The following is an 18691-nucleotide window of genomic DNA, read 5'->3' on the forward strand; positions in this document are numbered from 1 at the left end:
ATAGGATAGCAGGGATATTGCAGGTCATGACTGAGGTATGTTGGCAGAGCTGTTTGGCGAAGTTAGTACAGTATCTCCCAGCACTGACGGGTAGCCAGGACAATTAGTCCCTCACTTTCACAAAAGTGACATGTGCCCTTATCCTAAAAAAATGAGACAACTGGAGATCAATGATCCATTGGGCTAAAAATAAAATTTGCAATAGTCTCAGAGGTGCCACTTGGAAAATCTTCAAAAACACTTTTTATTTATTTAGACTTATGGTGCAAAAAGATACTGATACAGAAGCTCTTGGTGCCCTGACAATTTACTAAACTCACAATCCATGTATGAACATCATCTATCAGTAGGAGTATAACATAAAAAATAATTAACTTGCAGCCAGTACATCAAAACAGCAAAATTATGTCCCATCTCACTCCACCCACAGCCCCATACCCTCAGACCTCCCCAAAAGTGTTATTAATTAGATAGCTTTTACTGCATACTCTGAAGGTCAACAAATCTGGAATGGTCTAGAGCAGAGTGCGGAGCAGTTCCAGAATCAAAGGGCCCTCATGGAGAATGCCTTGCTCCTTTTTATAAATAATGTGTTTAGATGTCATATGGTTTCTCTCTAACCTTTTGCTGATCAGGGAACTTTTATCAAAAAAGCTCTTAGTTTCCAACAGTTCATTGGTTCTTGCTGCAGAGCCACTGAAGAGTCATTCTCTTACACACATACACTCTCTGTGTCTCAATGACTATAAGTATTTATCCACAGTGGAACAGTCATTGGGCCACAGAGAGAGTGAAAATGACCCAGTCATTAGGGCACCTACCTGGTAGGTTGGAGACCCTGGGTCCAATCCCCTTACACCAGTCACTCTTTCATTATTTATCCACAGTGCAACAGCTTCAACAGGAGAGATTGAGGATGCCCCACATCTGAATATCCCATAACTCAGTGGTTAGAACATTCTCCTGAGACATGGGAGTCTCCTGTTCAAATCCTTTTGCCGCCCCCCCCATCTTAGACGAGTGCTCTAACCATTGGGCTAAAATTTACAAGGTGAGCACCACCACCTCAGGCCGGATTTTGAATGGGACCCAATCCAGTAGGCAGCCTCTGAGCATGCCTATCGATCAAGCCCACATGTGGCTTAGGTAGCTGAACATGTCTTTCCTTGAGGTTCATGAATCACTCTGGGTCTTAGTTGGGAGATAGCTATACAGATGCATAGAGGGAGGCTGCAGCGCGCATGCCAAGAAGTGGAAACATAGGTGCTGAGGGAACCTTTACATTGGAAACTTATGTGCCGAGTGAATTTAGAGGACTACGAGGTTCGGCGGGAGTTTTGTAGATCACAGTGGAACCAAAATGGGAATGTAGGCACCTAAATCTGGGGTTTAAGCACCTAGGTACCTCTGTGGATCCCGCCCTTAGTGCCTAGATCCCACACATAATAACACTACACTGCCTAACTGATTGCAAGCTGACTTTTTTAGCAAGAGGAGGAAAAAGAAGAGGAGGCATAGTTACTGAGAGCCAGTGCAACATGTTCACAGGTGCAGAATGTACAGTGTTTTCCTGTCTATTTGTTTAGAAAGCTATAGCTCTTTCTCTTCACTCTTTCCTAGCGAACTGGATTTTTACGATGCTGCAAGTGTCAATGACCGATGCCAGAAGATATGTGACCAATGGGACAAACTGGGAACACTTACGCAGAAAAGGAGAGAGGCTCTGGAGGTAAAATTGATATCAATAAGCAACTCCATTTAAAAAAATGAATCCTTCGGGATTTATAAAGATGTTGTTGCGTGTTAATTCCTGGAATCCAGACTGCAATAACCCTTTCCTCAGCTCTCCATTTCAGTTTGCAATAGAGGTTGAATTGCTCAGTAATAGACTTGATGGTGCTTTGTTTCTTAGAAGTTTATGGTGCAGTTAGAAGTTATAAAGCAGCAGCAGAATGAATTTGGTCACCAACAGGTGACTTGTAATTTCACCCTTTGGGGATTTGATGCATAGCAGTGATATAATTAGGCAGCTCTCTTGTCATATTCCCTACAGCAAAACTCCATTTGAGCAGTAGGCCAGTGTCCAGGCTCTCTGGTGATGGAGGTTCCAAAACAGTGAGATCCAATTTACTAAAAGCCCTAAGATGTGTCTTCATGGCTTCCCATGAGATCAGTGGAAGCCACCTACGTACATCTCTGGGTTCAAATGTGACATGTATATGTTACTGCTCCATTTCAGACACGAAAGAAATGACTAAAGCAGGCCATTCATTTCCAACTGATGCAATTTAATTTGTTCATTTTATAGATCAGATTATCAGAAAATATTTAAAATGCAATAAATGGCAATAAAATCATTTAGGCCCTGATCCTACAAAGTCTTATGCACATACTTAAGTTTACATAAGTTTAACATGAAAATAATTTTAATGTCAGTAGTCTCACTGACTTCAGTGGCATCTTTTAAGATATCTCAGGTTGGGGAGCCAGGAAATGAGGCATCCAAAATCATCAGTCACTTTTGAAAATGTATGCCCAAGGTAACTTGGACACTACTTGTATGTACATAAAATTAGCTTTCACCTTGGTAACAATTAATTTGTTTGTGTGCATTTATTGGACTTAACAGAGGACAGAGAAATTGCTGGAAACAATTGATCAGCTTCACCTGGAGTTTGCCAAGAGAGCTGCTCCATTCAACAACTGGATGGAAGGTGCTATGGAAGACCTACAGGACATGTTTATTGTTCATAGCATAGAGGAAATCCAGGTAAATTGGTAGTATGTTTTTGGTTTGCAATCCTCAGGAAGTCAAGAAAGGGAAGCTTTCCCTCTCACTGAATGGACATTGTCAACATGTGTAGGTGAAAACATATCCTGCCTTTAAGCTATCTTTCTGACAGAGAATGTCCTTTCCCACTCATCTGTGAGCATAAAGTGATAACCTATAAGCAGACATGGCCTTTTAAGGCAACTGGCTGCAGTACTTCTCCCCTTGGAAGGAGTCCTTAGCCAGAGATAAGAAGGCAGGCAAACCATGTGGACAGCAGAACTTGGGAACACGGTGTCTCTTTGCATTTCTCATTATATGGCCCTTGGCAGTTGTTTGGGGCTCTAAGACACTAGCTATGTGGGACTGGTGGCCTTGAGTAGTCACAGTATATGGGATTTGGCCCAGAACAGTCATATCTGACTGCACTAATGTTAACCTAATAATAAAGGCAACGTTGTGGAACCTAACGCTTTACTTCTGTGTCTCATTAAAGGAAAGGCATAATTTACCTTTCCACCCATTTTAAGACCACTTTATATTACCAGATAAGTATACAAGTTTCTTAGTATAAATGAGAATTGGGCTGTTCATTGTGCATAGTTGGCTTGTTGTGAAAGTAATTAAAGGCATTAATTTGTCATTTATTCAGTTGCACTCAACATTAGTGGTACATTTGTGCAGCTGTATTTAAAGGTATGGTCTCAAGTATTTAGGCCCAGATGCTGCATCATGATCTGCTAGGGAAGACCGCTTTGCCTATGCGGAGTCACACTATTTCATTGAGACTCCATATGGACACAGGGCTTCAAGTGAGAGGATTCCAAAGAAGTGTCAGGGCTCTAATTAATTTTTTCTTTTAAACAGGGCAAGGTTAGGGTGAGTAGAAAACTTGTTATGTTTTTTTAAACTTGGTGGGGAAAAGGAAAGGGGATAATAGTCACTTGCAGTATTGGAAACCCAAATAGCACAGTATTGCAAAACATCAAAGGTAGCATGAAAAATGAAGTGAAACTTATCTGTCTGGCTTTACTATTCAGAGTGCGTGAAGTGCAACAAAGTATGACAGTGAAATTAGTTTTTTTCATTTGCATTCTAAATATCATATGTTTTTAGAAACACAGGTAAAGAAACATTTTTCAGAAATGCATCATTTTCATCTTCACAGTGTCTCTTAAATACTTAAAAAACAGCAAAATATGGTCTGCTACCCCAAAGACCACCTTATTGCAAGTTCTGTCTTTTTTGAGGTGATCCTATAGGTGAAATTTTGTCTCCACTGGAATTTTGCCATTGACTTCCATAGGGTCAGGGTTTCATCCCTTGTGTACAATGTATTTGGGGAAGAAATACAATTATTTATATCAGGCCCTCAAGATCATAGAACTGACATTACAACAAAAATCCTCATACTTTCCCCCTTTGTTTCTGATTCCAGAGTTTAATCACTGCCCATGAACAGTTTAAAGCCACTCTGCCAGAGGCAGATGGTGAGAGACAGGCTATCCTGTCGATCCAGAATGAAGTTGAGAAGGTTATTCAGAGTTACAACATCAGAATAAGTGCAAGCAATCCTTACAGCACTGTCACTATGGATGAAATCCGTGCCAAGTGGGATAAGGTATTGTATGGTAAAGGTGAAAATGACATTGCAGGAATAATGTTTTTTTGGTTGTAAGAATAATAAGAACAGAGACCTACACTAACTCTCAAGAAGTTGTCATGAATTACCAAAAAGAAAAAAAAAGTCTAATATCTGGGCTGATCCAACAGCATTCACTCAGGCAAAACTCTCTCTGCAATCAATGGGTAAAAACAGGAACAGCCCCATAATGAAAGGTCTTCCTTAAAAATCTTGGCTAGTTTGGACAGCAGAAAGTATGTCAACATAAAATTAGGCTATTGGCTAGAAGAAGCTTGGTTGTCATTATGGCTGCTGAAGAAAAGAAGCCTACCTATGTATTATGGAGAAACGTAGTACGGACGGATATTGAAAAAAATATATGAGTTACAGCCATATTTAACATTTTAAACAGGTTTCAACTCAATATTTAGTAGGTCAGTGGGGTAACTGATGTAGAACTGCAAGGAAAATTAGTTTTTATTATATAAAATATATTTAAAACGTTTTAAATGTTTTACATGGGATTATATTAATTTTAATTATACAATAGCATTACAGTTCCCTGAATTGCAACTGGGTTCCCCAGTCACGTGACTATATCATTAATGACTGAAGTACACAGGCCAGGGAACCAGTTCTGCTCCCATTGAAGTTAAGTAGGAGTTGGATCAGAATCCAGATCTGCATTGTGGAACTCTCTTTTTAAAAACACACACATTCACACAGAGGACCAATGCACACCACCAAATACACAAACATATAGTGCAAACCACAAGAATGTGATCCCAACAAGTAACAAGAACCAAACTCACAGTTTCACCATAACAACCTTGTAGGGTAGGCAAAGTATCAAGTGCAAGTATCAAGAGTCTACCTTCATGGCTTTGCTTGAATGTAATGTTGTGTGTCAATTACTGTTTAAAGCTAAGTGAGACTAATGGGGAAGTGAATATGCTTAAAATAGCCTGTTTTTTTCCAACAGGAAAAACAGGGTAGTAACTAGACCAGGGTTAAAAAGTCTTAAACTTAAATCTAGCCAGAAATTAGATTTTCTTTTCCTTAGAAGTCAGTCTTTCTGGTCACACTTCCAGCCTGACTGGTTTCAAAATGCTCAAGAGTATGCCCAGAAAGATATTGGAGCAAATAATTAAGCAATCAGTTAGCAAGAACAAATCATAAGTTCATAGATTCATAGATATTAAGGTCAGAAGGGACCATCTAGTCTGACCTCCTGCACAATGCAGGCCACAGAATCTCACCCACCCACTCCTGCGAAAAACCTCTTGCCTATGTCTGAGCTATTGAAGTCCTCATATCATGGTTTAAAGACTTCAAGGAGCAGAGAATCCTCCAGCAAGTGACCCGTGCTCCATGCTTCCAGAAGAAGTGAAAAACTTCCAGGGCCTCTTCCAATCTGCCCTGGAGGAAAATTCCTTCCCAACCCCAAATATGGCGATCAGCTGAACCCTGAGCATATGGGCAAGATTCACCAGCCAGATACTCAGGAAAGAATTCTCTGTAGTAACTCAGATCCCACCCCATCTAGCATTCCATCACAGGCCATTGGGCCTATTTACCATGAATAGTTGAAGATCAATTAATTGCTAAAATTATGTTATCCCATCATACCATCTCCTCCATAAACTTATTGAGTTTAATCTTAAAGCCAGATAGGTCTTTTGCCCCCACGGCTTCCCTTGGAAGGCTATTCCAAAACCTCACTCCTCGGATGGTTAGAAACCCTCATCTAATTTCAAGTCTAAAACTTCCCAATGACCAGTTTATATCCATTTGTTCTTGTGTCCACATTGGTGCTGAGCTTAAATAATTCCTCTCCCTCCCTAGTTTTTATCCCTCTGATATATTTAGAGAGAGCAATCAAACCAACCTCATAGCTTGCTTTTAACAGGGCAAAAAGCCTTGTGGAAGAGGGGAAGCAGTAGATGTGGTATATCTTGACTTTACACTTTTGCTACTGTCTTGCATGACCATCTCATAAATAAACTAGGAAAATACAACCTAGATGGAGCTACTATAAGGTGGGTGCATACCTGGTTGGAAGACCATTCCCAGAGAATAGTTATCAGTGATTCACAGTCAAGCTGGAAGGGCATATCGAGTGGGGTCCCACAGGGATCAGTTTTGGGTCCAGTTCTGTTAAATATCTTTGTCAATTATTTAGATAATGGCAGAGGGAGTACACTTATCAAGTTTGTGGATGATGCCAAACTGGGAGGGGTTGCAAGTACTTTGGAGGATAGGATTAAAATTCAAAATGATCCAGACAAACCGGAGAAATAGCCTGAAGGAAATAGGATGAAATTCAATAAGGACAAATGCAAAGTACTCCACTTTGGAAGGAACAACCAATTGCACACATGCAAAATGGGAAATGACTGCCTAGGAAGGAGCACCGTGGAAAGGGATCTTGGGGTTATAGTGGATCACAAGCTAAATGTGAGTCAGCAGTGTAACACTTGCAAAAAAAAGCAAACATCATTCTGGGAGGTATCTGGAGGAGTGTTGTAAGCAAAACACAAGAAGTAATTCGTCCTCTCTACTCTACACTGAAAAGGCCTCAACTAGAGTATTGTGTCCAATTCTGGGTGCCACATTTCAGGAAAGATGGGGATAAATTGGAAAACGTCCAGAGGAGAAAAACAAAAATGATTAAAGGTCTAGAAAACGTGACCTATGAGGAAAGATTGAAAAAATTTGGTTTAGTGTGGAGAAGAGAAGCGTGAGAGGGGACATGATAAGTTTCCAAGTACACAAAAGGTTGTTACAAGGAGAGGGGGAAAAATTATTCTCCTTAATCTCTGAGGATAGGACAAGAAGCAATGGTCTTATATTGAAACAAGGGTGGTTTAGGTTGGACATTAGGAAAAACCTCCTAACTGTCAGAGTGGTTAAGCATTGGAATAAATTGCCCGGGGAGATGGTTTAAATTAATCACAAGAGCCAGCCAAATATTTAACTTGAAAAATCAATAATTATTTGATTAAATGTTTTAAATTCAGCATTATATTTAGTCATTGAATTAAAGTATATAATAAAATGCCTTGAATTTTAAAAAAAATTACTGATAGCGGTACAAAGGTCCACTTGAAAGAATGAGTAATTTTTCTGTTTTATAAAAGTTTATCTGAAAAATAAGTTAATGTTTTGTCATTAAAACTTTAGAATAACTTGGGTCTGTTTTTCTCGTAAACTTAATAATAATTTAAAAAAAAAAACATTCTCAAACTGACTGTTTTTGTTCTTCTTTCTCGTTTTCCATCTTCCACGAAGACCCCAATTAAACAGAGCATATCTGTTCAGGACAGCACTTACACATGAGCCTACATGCTCTTGTAAACAGGGATGCAACTTAGGCACATGTTTAAATGCTTTCCTGAATTAGGGCCAGAGCGCTTACTACCTTCAGTAGTTTCATTTCCATCTCGAGGGAGTAAACACTAAGCTCAGTAGAAAGTGGCTGCAGGACCGTGCTGTAATATTTTATAACTACAATGAGTTCTTCCAGGGTGTTTGTTGTGGTCTAATGATATGCCTTGCCGGTTAACAGCTAACAACCACCAACACAGATCTTTATTAAACCATAATTGACAACTCCCTGTCATGCTTTATTGATTCATCCTGTTCCGTCCAGGAATAAAATAAAAAATTAGTTTCACTGCAGTGAATTTTCTGTTTCCTCACATGGGTCCACCTCAGTCAGTATTTACCTCATTGGTCAATAATGCTTAATATTCACTAAAAAAGAGAAGTCAGTACCTGTTGTTTCCTTGTACAGCACATCTCTTCCTTTCAATAGTTCTAGTACCTAAAGAACCGTACACAAATTCAAGTAAGAAATACACAATAGGCCACATGTAAACATTAGCTGAAACAGTCAAAAACTTCACAAAGTTTGCTCATGATTGAAAGCAAACAAGCATTTCAGGTAATGAAATAAACCTGCTCGCTAAATAGCTGTAGGGGGTGACCGAGGAAGGGGGAAACCTGAGGTGAGGAAACCATCAATCTATGTGCTACATTATTTTTACACGTATGATCTAATCTTATCTATTCACATCACCCCCCATTTCTTTTGTGCATGGGCAGGTGAAACAACTTGTGCCCGGGAGGGATCAATGTTTGCAGGAGGAGCTAGCCCATCAGCATGCTAATGAACGTCTGCGCCGCCAATTTGCTGCTCAGGCCAATGTCGTTGGGCCATGGATCCAGACCAAGATGGAGGCGAGTATCACTGAGGCATCAAGAGGACGCTGCTGAATAGAACACACATCATTTTTCTCAGAATACTCCCTGCTGTACACACACACAGAACATCAGTGGCTTTCAGTGCCCTGCACCAGCGCTCAAACATTCATGTAACCAAGTCTTTTAAAGAAGGGTTCTAAAATAGTCAGAGCTTATCAAAGCAAATAAAAACCGGTCTAAGAAGATGAAATCATTTTGGAATAGTTTTTTGAGAAGTGAATGGGGACATTAGAGAGGTGATTTTCAAAGGCACACAGAACAGATAGGCACCCAACCACATTAACAGTCCATGGGAGCTGGACCTTCGAAGTCCTCTCCTAGATTATGATTATTAGTTTGGCTGTGTTCTTTCTATGTAAATACCATTGTCTGAATGTTGTCCTGAGATATGAGTGTGCAACAGAGGACGTTCTCTAGTTTGGAGGGAGTTTTGATTGCCACTGATTCTTAGTGTAAAAAGGTTACATTTTCCACGTAAATGTGTGGCAAACTAACAAACCTGGAGTTTAGATTTTTTGTTTCTTTTTGTGTGACAGGAAATTGCCCGCAGCTCTATTGAGTTGACAGGGACCTTGGAGGACCAGATGAATCAACTGAAGCAGCATGAACACAATATCATCAACTACAAAACCAATATTGACAAATTGGAAGGAGACCATCAGCTTATACAAGAAGCCCTGGTGTTTGATAACAAGCACACCAGTTATACTATGGAGGTAGTTATTAATTCAGTTCTGTGCTCTTAGGTTCATGTATCCACTTCCCCCAGTCTGAGGGAGTTCCTAGTTTATTTGCAGCAGAAGATATACATTACTAAGGCTCCATTTGTCTCGGCCATAAATTCCTGTGACAAAACCATGACTTTTGGTCTTTTTTATGAAGCCTATGGTCTTTGTCACCTGATCAGCTGCTCCTGAGAAAGACCCCGGTCCTGGATGGAGCTGATTGCAAGATCAGAGCATAAGACTCCTTTATACATTTTACATTGTGGACTTTCTATATGTTCGTGGAGGGTGGAACATGGATTGTTATATGGGTATGAACTGTTAAATATTATTGTTTTAATTGGAACATAAAAGATTTATTTGACTTTCCTCTTAATTTCCCATGACAAAAAACTGTATTCTTTAAAATATAGTTTGTCACAATTTTTCCTTTTTTTATGTCTGTTGTAGCATTTTTGTCATGATAAAGCCATGTCTTTTCCCACATGTTTGCCATGACAGATTACCAGCCAAGACCCTGGTCCTGTTGACACATATATATAAGTCACTTTACACACAGGAGTAGTCCCATTGAACTAAATGAGACTGCTCACATGTATAAAGTAACTCATGATTTTAAGTGTTCAAAGAGTTGGAGCCCAAGGTGGGAAAGTGACTATAACTGGAAAGCTTGGGAACCATGTTGGGTCAGCCAAATACTGTCCAGAATTAAACTGATGCTCAAAAATACAACAGCTCTTGAATCCAAGTGTTGCCATCTAAGCCAACATCAGACTTCATGGCTAACATGAACACTATGATCAAGAACCAATAGAGGGTATGAACAAGTATCAGTTTAGGAACTAATTTAATATTTTTTGCATGTCTGTTATACATGGGCAGCGGGTGAGCATGCCCTTGGGAGAGGCTAACCCCCAGCCCCTCCCCCGCCGGAGCCCGGAGCACATCTCCCCCCATGGCCACTGGCCCCCCGCCTGCCCTTAGCCCCAGTGCTGGGCAGGCGGCATGGCTGTATCGCATTCTGCCCCAACACTGGGTGGGCGGCACAGCCATATCGCATCCAACCCCAGCGCTGGGCGGGTGGGCAGGCGGTGCGGTTGGAGCACCCCCAGCTCCAGCTCTGTGCAGGCAGGCAGAGTGGTCAGAGTGCCCCCCAGCCCCGGCACTGGGCGTGCAGGTGGCGTGACCGGAGCACCCCCAGCCCCAGCGTTGCCCCAGTCCGGGAGTCTTGTGCACACCACGGCCCTCAGCCTGCCTGCTGCAGCCTCTTGGCCACAGAAGGGAACAGCAGGCAGAAGGGGACCTGGAGGCATAGCATGGGTGGGGCCAAGCCAGGCAGTTTGGGGAGGCACAGCCTCCCCTGCCTACAATACCCACTGCCCATGCTGTTATATTTCTAGTGTACCCATAATCGTAGCACGCAGGAAGTGGCACCAAACAACAATCTATATAAATAATTTCAGATTGTGTTGTTGGTTTCTCTCTCACTGTCTTTTTTATCATGCTAGGTTTTCATTACCAGCCTAAAGAATCCATGTTTTCTCTCCTTAGCATGTCCGCGTTGGATGGGAACTCTTACTGACCACCATTGCCCGAACTATCAATGAGATTGAGACACAGATCCTTACAAGAGATGCCAAGGGTATCACCCAAGAACAAATGAATGAATTCAGAGCATCGTTCAATCACTTTGATAGGGTACAGTACTCCAACTTCTTTCTCATCTAACAGTTCTCCAACAGCAAGTCAGTATAACATTGTTTCCTTGCATTCCAAATATCAGTCTCTCTTTAAAACAAAATAAGATGCACTAAAAAATGGATAATTTTTCTGAAGTAAAAATGCTAAAATAAAAAGAAAAGGAGTACTTGTGGCACCTTAGAGACTAAGAGACTAACCACAAGTACTCCTTTTCTTTTTGCAAATACAGACTAACACGGCTGCTACTCTGAAACCTGTCAAAATAAAAAGAGGAGGCATATTCTCTTAAACTATAGCATTTATTATGCAGATGATTTAAAGATTAATTTCTGCTCTTCAATTTTGCTGTGGAATTAAAATTCAGAGAGATTGACAGCTAATTGAGTGTTTGTAACAACCTGTTAAAATAATGGAGGGGACTGACTGGATATTTTTGTATATGCTACAAAGTGATGTGGTCCCTTACCTTAAAGCAGGGGCCTGTTACATGCTCTCACCTGTAGTTGCTGTCACATATTAAGGCTTGATTTCGCCTGCATTATAACAAAAAGAAAAAAAGGAAAAAATAAATAACTTTTCCCCCTAGAAATATTCTGTTCAAGGAAGCAACTCAGCAGGGGCAGCGATTGTTTTCAAAGAAAATCCTTTTATGCACAGGGATTGTGTGTTTCAGTTCCTTAGTTAGAAATTAATAAAGTAGGAAAGAAAATACCCTTGTGGATGAATGTAACACACTGTACTGGTGATTCTCAGTGCAATCAAAGAAATGAAAGAAGTAATCAAAATGCACATGTAAGAGGTAAATAAAGAGATAGGTATGGATGCAGTAACAAAGCAAAACTATTTAATGCAAACAGTTATTTTCATACATAAGAATAGGGATGTGAGTGACATTCCCAGTTGGAAAACTATATTCACACACAATTTTGCTGTGTAGATGCTCATACAAATCTGTCTTCAAAATCCAATGCAAATCTCAAACACTGAAAATGACTGCTGTAATATAGCACCAGCCTGCTCCCTTCCTCCTTCTCCTCTGGCTTCTTTCTGTCATGAGGCTGTACAGAATTCCTCACTTTCTCCCTCTTACCACCTGGATTCCCTGAAAACTATCCTTGGTTCCAGAGAGCTTCACCCACTCGCAGCCTGACTCTGTCCACCCCATGGCCAATGCTAGCTCCTCCCTTTCATCTCCATCCTGATATTCCATTTCTTAGCTCCCCAGCTCCGAAGTGGCTACATGTATCTAGATTTGTAGCTGATGTGTATTGGATCCTGATAGTCAACATTTGGTATCTGGCACTTCAGACAAAAAGTAGAATTTTCAAATATCTACAATAGAAGCAAGGAGAGGGTAGATCCACAGGAGTCAGTGACAGATGTACTTCATTTTATGGAGACGCTAAGTGTAATTGTAGTGGTGTATAATTCCTCTTTGTATTCACTAAGGACGGAGAAGACAATATCACAGAGACAGAGATACATTTCCCAGGGTGAGAAAAAAGTAACATGCTGAAAGGCTTTCCCAATGCACTGGAGCAGATAATTGAGCAATTAGAGCTATTAAAAGCAGACGGAGCATCAGGCCCAGATAAATTACAACTTACAGTTTAGAAGAATCCATTGTGGGGAAGCAGGAACTCTGTGTAAAGATTTGGGAGCTCCCTAAAGAGCATATGCTTCCCTCACACCGCGTGGAGAAGGTTTGGAAGAGGTATGGTATGTAAGGGATAAAGGTGGCTATGCCATAGTACAACTCACACTGTGTAGCCATTTCCAGCACTTCCATAACTTTTATTGAATCCTTCAGAGCAGGAATGTCCGCTCTGTGCCTTTAACTTTCCATGGAGTGGGTATTGTTGCTAGGTGGTGGCAGCCCAGCAGAATGGACTGTCAAGCTTCTGGTGCTGCAGAAGGCCTAGATATGCACAAGTTAAGATCTATGGCAACTGGCCATGTTCTGATGGACCTGCAGCCTTTCCATGAACTGGCAGAGACACCTCCAGGTCCCAGAGGAAACAGTGCAGCAGAGCTGCAGCATAGAAAAGCCTATATAACAGGGTGTAGGAGAGAGGTGGTGCTTCCACACAATTTTAGGCAGGGTGGAGAGCATATGACCCTAAGAAAGAGGGTAAGGCCGAAGGCCTGGAGAGTAGTTAACATTCTGCAGTGTACAAATATAAGAAAAGGAGGCAAAATTTGAAAACACAGCTACTAAGCCAGGCTTCCTGTGTGCAACAAATAGTGCTAAAAGGGAAGCTGTTTCAAAGCACACTGAGGGCTTGGCTACACTTCCATTTTATAGCGCTCTTATAGTGAAAAATCACCCCCCTGAGCGCAGCAAGTCAGAGCACTTTAAAGTGCTAGTGTAAACAGGCTTCGAGCACTGGGAGCTAATCCCCTCGTGGAGGTGAATTACCAGGAGCGCTGGGAGAGCTCTCTCCCAGCGCTCACGCACGACCACACTCGCACTTCAAAGCGCTGCCGTGGGAGGGCTCCCACAACAGCACTTTGAAGTTTCCAGTGTAGCCATGCCCTAAAGAATTGTTAATGCACAGTAGCAGGGTCCACACAGATAGTTAGGGTGCAGTAGGCTAATTCAGGCTACATTCACACCTCAGCTTGGTGTGAATTAAATGTTAGTGTAGACCAGTCCTAATTAAGGTATAATATAGTGGGCAAATGTGATTCAATCTACACAGACTAGAAGAAGGCAAATCTTTTTCATTAAACAAACACATTTGAAAGACTGAAGCTTCTTTTTCAATTTTACACTTTCCGTTCATCCTCCCAAACTTACACATTCAATGTCAAAGGATAAAATGTATCAACTCTGCTTCAGAGTTTCTTCAAGTACACACAATTATCAGTCCTCTAAACTGGCTGTTTACAGAGGTAAGGCAGATGTGGACTCAGCTATGAAATCTGGAATTGGGGTGAATGAAATTGGATCATCCAAATGTAGTTCTGTAACATGAAAGGCATCACATTTCCCTTATGAAGCAGAGAGCAGAAATGGGTGTAGAGATTTTCAATATAAACATTATGTTCTGAGGTTTGCTGACATATTTTCTTTAGCTTCTAAATCTTTAAAACACATGCATATCTGAAACAGGTACTGCCAGTATTTTCCTTCCCGTTAAGGAAGATTATATAGTATAGAATTGTTAGCTTTATAGCTAATCGACTATTGTTGCTAATCGTGGTACTGAATGGATAAGGTATTTAGAAAAATAAATAGAATTGAAGAGTGCAATTCAGTGATGAACAATCAGCAAGAATCCAAAAACTGAAAACCATTCCTGACCAGTAGACTTTAACTATTTAAACAGGGTCAGTTATGGATGCCTAAGTTCTGGGTTTCCTGGTACTTTTCCAGTTTAAATAAGATCTTAATGTTTAGAACTTTGCATGTGTGTGTGAATATTACAGAGTATTAATGTGCAGAGTCACTAAAAGCTCCATTTTTAATAGTTCATTTTGATCTGCATGAAACTAAACAGTTTATAGACAACTGCCAAGAATGGCTTCAATGAGATATAAATATGAGAGGGGAACTCCTTTTTTTTTCTCCAGGAGAAAAAAAAAAGGGCAAATATTCAAAATCATAATGATCTTACCATTCAAACTCCGTTACTGTTACAGAACCTGAGTCTCCAATCTTGATCTGTTTGAGGAAGGGCATGAGGATGAGGCTCATGTTATTTTAAGCGGCCTCTGTATGTCTTGACTGTTGGAAAGATAAAACTCCATACTATTTAAAATGGAAAGGATGAGATTTTGGCTTGGACTACGGGCCCACACAGGGGAGTTAGGAGGAGTGAGTTACCCCTTTAGACCTCTGCATGGAATAGTTGAGCTTTGGGTCTGGGTGTGCTGGAGTAAGGTGTGCTGCATGCACCTGAAGCAAAGGGGCAGAGAGAGTTTCCGTCTCTCCCCAGTGCATCAACCAGCACAGCTGAACCAAACAGCTGATGTCGTAAATTCCCTTAGCTATAGGCCAAGAGTAAATTATGACCTCCCCTGTAGCAAGGGGGAAGCAGGGAGGAAATTATGTCTCAGACAGGTGTTGTTGTGGCCTGGTACCTCCTGGGGCTCCTGAGAAGGTGCACCACTCCTTGCTCAGGGCTGTGACTAAAGGCACAATCAAGCTCCAAGTATAAATAGGAATCTGCTGCCAAACTGTTATATTCCTTGTACTGCAATAGAAAGGCATAAAGGAGATATGGGGTACAATTTATTTGAAATATAACAAGATTTTTTGGGATGCTCCAAATGGTGTCTAATTGATTTATCATACACAGGTGACATGTGTATGTTGGCAATCAGTGCTTCTCAATCCCTTTATGGTTTCCACATGTAATGCTAAGAACAGAGTCTTTTTTCAGATTCAATATGTTTTAATAAACCCTAATTGCAAAGCATATGATAAAATATCTACTGCAGCTACACCTGCAATATCATAAATATTGAATTGGCTGATTTTCCACGTTAATGTCAGTAAATGTGGGCCATATTCTACTTTTGATTTTTGCGAAACCATTGATTTCAAATGGGAGCTCTGCATGGAAAACAGTAGCAAGGTATGATTGTATATGTTTATCTAACAGTAAAAACAACAGCTCCCTATAAAAGGATTTGCATCAACAAGCTTATGTAGATAAACTAACATTCAGGATACTTTTCAGAGTAACAGCCGTGTTAGTCTGTCTTCGCAAAAAGAAAAGGAGGACTTGTGGCACCTTAGAGACAAACCAATTTATTTGAGCATGAGCTTTCGTGAGCTACAGCTCACGTCATCGGATTTATATAAAGTCTGCTACAGTTTCCACGGCATGCATCCGATGAAGTGAGCTGTAGCTCACGAAAGCTCATGCTCAAATAAATTGGTTCGTCTCTAAGGTGCCACAAGTCCTCCTTTTCTTTTTGCGAATACAGACTAACACGGCTGTTACTCTGAAATTTGTGTGTGTGGTTTTTGGAGGGGGGTGAGGGGGTGAGAAAACCTGGATTTGTGCTGGAAATGGCCCACCTTGATTATCATACACATTTTAAAGAGAGTGGTCACTTTGGATGGGCTATTACCAGCAGGAGAGTGAGTTTGTGGGGGGTGGAGGGTGAGAAAACCTGGATTTGTGCTGGAAATGGCCCAACTTGATGATCACTTTAGATAAGCTATTACCAGCAGGACAGTGGGGTTGGAGGAGGTATTGTTTCATGGTCTCTGTGTGTATATAATGTCTTCTGCAGTTTCCACAGTATGCATCCGATGAAGTGAGCTGTGGCTCACGAAAGCTCATGCGCAAATAAATGGGTTAGTCTCTAAGGTGCCACAAGTCCTCCTGTTCTTTATTCAGGATACTGAAGCACACATTTGAGAATGCATTACTGTGGCTTGGACGTTTGTATTTGTGTAAAGCGGTGTGTAAATTACAGAGGGAAAAGGACAAGTTTCAGGGGGCTAGTAGTGAAACTAGATGGGAAATGTCAGTGTTTTTTTCTGGTTTGGCCAAAAAGGATGAACAAGTAAGGTTATTTTATATCCTTTTAAAACCATAATTAAATGTTTAATGTTGTCCCATAACAAAAGTATAAATAATACAAAGAACTATTTCTCTGTGACTAACCCCTTGCACTTTATTTTAAAACAAAAAGGCAATATAAAGAAATCTGTGACTTAATTGTAAAGTATCTTCATATCCCGTGCAGTTATGGGGCTTTGGTGTATGGCAGAGGCAGAGATGTCTTTCCCGAACCAGGACTGATGCATATTACAAAATTCACTAAGCCTCAGATCCTGCCCCAATACATGGCACAAGCAACTGGGCCGTACACTGGGGAATCCCACTCAGTTGATGAAGTGGATACTGGCTCCTAGACAACCTTCTCCCTGTCCTCTGCAGAAGGAATGATTGATAGATACATGTAGCAGTGGATCCACTAGCCTCACACTTCCCCTCCCTAAGTCTGCCCCCAAACAGCTGCTGCACAGCAACAGCTGGATTGTACACCATGCAGGAATGCATGCACAAATTTTGTCCCCCACCAAACCACGTGTGGTTGAATGGCCCTGTTCCGCCACTGTCCAGATTCTTTATGCTTGCAGAGAGAGGGACAGGAGTTGGCCGTTTATTCCTATTTTTCATATTGTTTTAAGGAACAGGGTGATTTGTGGCCTTATAAATAAATGAGCTCAGCTCCCCTGGTATAACTTGGCCCTGGAGCTGACCTGGGGTGAGTCTGGAGAGTTATGAGCCAGCACTGATTGATGTGCTAAGAGAAATGCTGTGTTAAATTGTTTGAAATATGATTCTGTCCAGCAAATACTAGCCCATAAAATCTGACTGAAATTAAGGGAAGCATTTGCTGGTAATTACTAGTTTCAACAAACCCCACTTGAAATTTTCATCCCGCTTTATCTCTGGTTATTGGCATTGTACTGCTCCTTCTCACAGTGGAGCTGTGGGAGGTTGACAGCAGAGAGAGCCAACATAATTGCCTATTTATCTCCTTTAAAATGTTGGTGGTCAGGAACTGATTATGGCACCAAATTATTTATTTAATTTATAAAATGCACCCAGTACATCTCTTAATAGCATGTACGATTAACAAAATACATAACTATACAAGAGTCAGAAAAAGAAAAGGCTTACCTCCTGCCTTTTAAATTACTCATCAGCTGACCAAGATCCTCTCTCTTGTGTAGAAGTCACAGAAAAAAGTTGGATCTTGATCTGTGACCTAAAGTTGTACAAACTCTGGCTTTGTTAGACCAGTAGGGGAAAAAATTTCCAGATTTTAGGGACAGACCTTAATTGCATGCACCTGAATTAAATCTATAATATGCCTCAACTGGGTCAGGGTTATGAGTGTGGTCTGAACAGGAAGGGAAGAAAACAGTCTGGTTTTGAGAATGCTGGGTGAGTTTGCGGGGTTGGTAATTAAAGAAACAAAACATACTTGGGAAAAAATGAGCAAATTTGATCTGGCGTCACTGGGAGACAATAAATGTGGGATCCCATGGTTCTACTTTTATAATAAATTTTCAGAGCAGATCCTCATCTTAATGGGTCATAAGAAGACAAATGGTTAAAACAAGTTATGTCATTGGTCAGGGTTTTCTTTTTGATCTAGGCCAGGAATTAATGAGTATATAATTATTTTCTCTTTTATCCAAGCAATTCTTACTCAAATTTTTAAGAATATTATCAGATCAAGGGAGAAGAAGCAATCCTAATCCAGTGGGAAAAACAGTTTTGTCTAGGTCAAGTTATCCATTGACTATCTCTCACAAATTGTATGGCGACAGAAAATGAAGGATGAAAATGGTAGAGTACAGAACAAAAATCCCTCTTCAGAGAAAATGCAGAAAAAAGAAAAATGGTATTTGTATAAAAGCAACAGTTCAACACTGTAGTTGGAGTAAAAAAAAAAAAATTATCCCAAAACTCATGAAACCAATAATATACCAATAAACAAGCACACAGTGGATCTGATCCAAAGTTCATTAAAGTCAAATGGGAGTCTTTCAATTGACTTCAATAAGCTATGGATCAAGTCACATAATATCAACAGCTAAGATCTTCTGAAAAAAGTAAACATGAA

General features: G+C 40.7%; 1 protein-coding gene across 13 annotated transcripts in view; it reads left to right on the plus strand.

Annotated features, from left to right (window-relative positions):
* Positions 1 to 18691, plus strand: part of ACTN2 (actinin alpha 2) — an 89082-nt gene that overhangs the window by 63473 nt on the left and 6918 nt on the right. For 9 of the 13 annotated variants that reach the window (XM_073338220.1, XM_073338208.1, XM_073338211.1 and 6 more), the window contains 6 exons: positions 1621 to 1729; positions 2630 to 2770; positions 4209 to 4391; positions 8502 to 8636; positions 9197 to 9376; positions 10937 to 11083. In XM_073338220.1, coding sequence (XP_073194321.1) covers positions 1621 to 1729; positions 2630 to 2770; positions 4209 to 4391; positions 8502 to 8636; positions 9197 to 9376; positions 10937 to 11083 — 895 coding nt within the window. The remainder of the gene's footprint in view (positions 1 to 1620; positions 1730 to 2629; positions 2771 to 4208; positions 4392 to 8501; positions 8637 to 9196; positions 9377 to 10936; positions 11084 to 18691) is intronic. The other 4 variants (XM_073338216.1, XM_073338218.1, XM_073338217.1 and 1 more) reach the window with 1 other exon arrangement.

The sequence above is a fragment of the Lepidochelys kempii genome, chromosome 3 (genome assembly GCF_965140265.1).
Source record: "Lepidochelys kempii isolate rLepKem1 chromosome 3, rLepKem1.hap2, whole genome shotgun sequence".
NCBI lineage: Eukaryota > Metazoa > Chordata > Testudines > Cheloniidae > Lepidochelys > Lepidochelys kempii.